Source organism: Benincasa hispida, chromosome 4 (assembly GCF_009727055.1).
Source record: "Benincasa hispida cultivar B227 chromosome 4, ASM972705v1, whole genome shotgun sequence".
Lineage (NCBI taxonomy): Eukaryota > Viridiplantae > Streptophyta > Magnoliopsida > Cucurbitales > Cucurbitaceae > Benincasa > Benincasa hispida.
Window position 1 is genome coordinate 31,857,115 of NC_052352.1, and position 4,445 is coordinate 31,861,559.

At 36.1% G+C, this 4,445-nt stretch overlaps 1 protein-coding gene across 1 annotated transcript; it reads right to left on the reverse strand.

Moving 5' to 3' along the window:
• Positions 1-237: 237 nt before the first annotated feature.
• LOC120076870 (putative pentatricopeptide repeat-containing protein At3g49142) lies at positions 238-3,412 on the reverse strand. Its single transcript, XM_039030817.1, has 2 exons — positions 3,030-3,412; positions 238-2,739 (listed from the first exon to the last, which is right to left on the reverse strand). Exon 2 carries the CDS (start codon positions 2,729-2,731, stop codon positions 671-673), a length of 2,061 nt encoding a protein of 686 aa, XP_038886745.1. The 5' UTR covers positions 2,732-2,739; positions 3,030-3,412; the 3' UTR covers positions 238-670.
• Between the last annotated feature and the right edge of the window lie 1,033 nt (positions 3,413-4,445).

The window sequence follows — 4,445 nt, forward strand, 5'->3', positions numbered from 1 at the left end:
CGTCAATGTATAAATACCAATTGATATATCCATAAATTTGAGATACTGATGTTTGTATCAATGTGGGCATTTTCGTCCTTGGCTGCATCTTTTTTTAATGAATACTGTAGTTTTTTTTTCCGTGAATACCCATGAAAGGTATGAAATTACAGGAGGGGAAGAAAGTCAAACCTTGCCTAGCAAGTTTAAAAATTATTCCCAAAAAATAAAATAAAATTGTTTATTGGGCACAAAAGGTAATAAAATATAGTGATACGATATTTGTCAGGAAAAAAAATTAAATAAATGTAATAATGTTATTATACATTAAATTCTTCATTTACTTATAAGCTATAAAACTTATCTTAGACAAAATTTATGGTAGGCAAAATGCCCTCCAAACATACAAGTTCACATCTTCCCTTCCATTTCCTTGTCCACATCTCTCCTCTCATTGATGAAGCATCAACCTCTCAAAGCCTCCTACTTTACGTCTTTAGACCAAGAAAATTAAATATATAAATTCTCACAGTTCACACTAAAAATGCAAATGAAAGCCATGAGAATAAATAATCAAAGAAGAAAATTATATCACCTAAAGCTTCAAAAGGCAAGGAATAGGACAAGGGTGACACCACAAGCTTGTCCCTTTCCCAAAGGATCTCTTTTAATACTTAAACATCTAGGATGCTTACCAGTAATCTCCACATGAGCATATTCCATTACTGAAATGGTGAAAACGATTGCAATCTCTAACAATAATGTCGCGTGACACTAATTTGGACATAAGTTTAATAGCAATATGACAATCCCCACAGACACGAAGGTTTTTCGTAATTCGAATTGGTGTACCATGTCTCGTGTTTAAAATGGCAAAGACGATGGCCAACTTTTCACTATGAATAGCTAGATGACATTCTTTATCCTCAACCTCCACATCATGGAGAGCAGACTCAGTTTGAGGAATGTAACCTAACTCCTTCATTTTCCCAACTAATACATCCAATTCTTCATATATATTCTTTGCTTGTGGATGATATTGATCACCAGCAAGAAATGTATGAACTTGACCATTAAGTTCAACATTACTAATACCCGGCACTTTCTTAATTCCTAAATTCTTCATTGCATATCGAACATCCATTACATCTTTCCACATACCAGCCTTTGCATAAATGTTTGATAACAAGACATAGTAGCTTGATTGCTTAGGGGCCAATTGTAAAAGACAATCGGCAGCTACAAGTCCAATATCCATCTTTGAATGCACTCGACAAGCACTCAAAAGTGCACCCCAAACTCTTTCATTTGGCTCCATTGGCATCTTCTTGATGAAACTATATGCTTCTTCGACTTCACCAGCTCGTCCGAATAGATCTACCATGCAAGCAAAGTGTTCTATCCTAGGAACTATCCTATATTGTTCCATCATCACATGGAAGTAATGACGCCCCTGGTCCAACAATCCCGCATGGCTACAAGCAGAGAGTACAGAAACAAAAGCAATGGAATCTGGATTTAGACCCGAGTCTAGCATTTTTGCAAAAAGTGCCACTGCATCATAGCCTCGACCACTTCTTCCATACGCAGACATCATTGATGTCCATGACACGACATCTCGCAATTTCATTTTATCAAATACATCCCTAGCTTCTTCTAAACATCCACACTTAGCATACATGTCAATTAATGCATTCTCAAGTAACAAATTTGGTCGAAGATTGTCCTTCACAATATATTTATGTAGACGCCTTCCTAGAAATAGAGCTGAAAGGTCCCCACAAGCAGGAAGAAGGCTCGCAATTGTAATTGCATCTGGTTTCATCCCACATCCCTCCATTTGCAAAAATAAACTGACAGCTTCATTTGGCATAGAATTATTCACATATATTGCTATCATCACGTTCCATGAAACCAAACTCTTCCTAGCCATCCTCTCAAACATGTTATGGATATACTGAACATTTTCCGATGATGTATAACACACAGCAGGCAAAAGGCTAGCCATTGTACCAGCATTATGATTTAGCTTTAGAGAACCCATTTCCTTACAAATTTCCAATGCATTGTCAAATTGCCCACTTTGTGCGTACCCTGCAACCATTGAATTCCAAGAAACCACATCTCTGTATGGCATTTGATCAAGGACTTTTCGAGCCTCCCTTAAACAACCACATTTACCATACATGGCTACCAAAGCATTACCAATAAATAAATTTGAGCCGAGACCAACTTTCAGTATTGCATCATGAACTTGCAACCCAACCCTCAAATTATCCAATCCAGAACATGCCTTCAAAACACAAGGGAATGTGTAATGATCAGGATTAAAAGCAAAACTTGACATGCCTTGATAAATGGAAAGAGCTTCAACATACATGTTGTTGTTCACATAACTTCTTATCATGACATTAAAAAAGACAACATTCCTTTCAAGAGTACTATCAAATATGCATCGGGTAACACTTGTTTCCCCATAAGCAGCGTAAGCTCTCATAAGCTTAATAGCAAGAGCTGGGTCAATCCGAAGATCTTCATTAACAACAATCTTGGAGTGGAGTTTATTCAATGTTTTGATGTCAGGATACTGATCCAATATCATCTCACACACTTCTTTAGAAAATACTTCAACTTTAAAACGGTCAAAATATTTGTGGGTCGCAGAAACGAAGCCTCGAAACTTTTTGGGAGTTAAGATTTGTCGAGAACAAAAGATTATGGCCGTCATGGAATGGACAATATGTACAAACATAAAAGTACCTGAAAAATGGAGTTAGGGACGTGTGAATTAATTTATTGATTTGATCATGCTAGTTTCTCATCTTAAACTATACCACATTCATAATAATCGAAGAGTTGTATTGTCAATGAGAAGATATTGTTTTCGATATGTTAATTAGCTGATATCATTTATTGATGATTTGATTTATTCTAAATATTCAACATTTCTCCTATTTGAAGATTACATATCTTATGATTGAATTAGTGGAATCTAAACATATTTTAATTCCATATCTAAACTAAAATGGTATCAGATCGGTAAATCTAACCTTAAGAAGAAACTCAAATTTTTCTTTCGCCGCAAAACCTTAGCTGCCCGCTGCTATCATTGCTGTCGCCAGTACTCTACCCGCCGTCTAAAACAGCGCACCCTACTTCCGGCGTCGTAGTTTACCCATTCCGACATGTTGCTCACTCACAGATCCGTCCGCAGGTTCAGAGGATCAGGTTTTGCATTCGCCGTCCGTCCGCGAACTATCGCCGTCACTTCAAAAATTGCCCGTCGAATGAGTCTGGAGACTTTCCTGCCCGACGCCGGTGACTCCAAGGTCAATTGTCGCCGCACGTTGCCGGCGCCTAGGTGTTCGCACGCCGTCCGAGACTTCCTTGCCGTGGACACTGAGAGTCTGTTCGACAATTTCTTCATCTATGTGCATCTTCGTTTTAGACCTAAGGTTACGATCCGGTTCACAGTTCATCCGGTTCGGTTCATAAATTTTTGGTTCGGTTCACATATGGTTAACTAGATTAAGTGGTTCTTTCTTTGGTCTAGTTCAGTCTAAATTCTCATCCTTAGATTATATTCTCGGAAAAAAATATCTTTTTAGTAAGAATAGGTATATTTAGTTTTAAGGGATTGATAGTTGGGTTGAGTTATAAAAAATTATCAACTAAATGTTTGGTCCATCCACTTTAAATATTAGTAGAGTTGATTTGATTATTTTTACCAATTTACCACAACTCACTCCAACTCTCCCTCCCTCTAATGTTTTCAGTGGCTCCACTTTTCGATCACCACTAGCGACTATTACCACCACACTTCGATGATATACTCTAGCGGTCAACTCTGACGACCACCTTCGTATGTCCAAGTCCGACGACCAAATCAATTTAATTTGCCAAATCAACTTGCTAGTAAGTGTTTTAGTTCACTAACAATCATATCATCTTGAGGATAACTTTGAACATTTTGTTAAACCTTAGGGACTAAAAGTGTCTCCTTTAGAGTTTCAGGAATCAAATAAACACTATTTTATTTAATCTCTTTAATTTACAATTTATAATCAATAAAAATTATAATGGCTCGATCATTTATATTCTCTCTACCAAATTATGTTTAAAATATTTGTTGTTACATTTTTCATATTTTTAATGAGCATTAAGTTATACATGAGAAAGTTAAAAGAGGTTTTAATAATAAATTAGAAGAAAAAAATGTACTTTTTGTGGTTATTTGAGAAATGTAAAATAAAATAAATTAATTATATATTAATTATTGGATATATATTTAGTATAAATACTAGTGTTTCTTTCTCTCATATCACAACACAATAAACCAATTAATAGTCAGTATATCTTTCCTCATACTTTCTCACAAATAACTCCTTTAGGAGCAATTGACCAAGAGAAGAGTGTTTTAGTTGTGGAGCTTTAAGCTCAACCTTTTCAGTGTAGAGTGGTTTGAG

Coding starts and splice junctions, on each gene's coding strand:
- LOC120076870 (XM_039030817.1), bottom strand. CDS start 2,731: ATGTTTGTACATATTGTCCATTCCATGACGGCCATAATCTTTTGTTCT.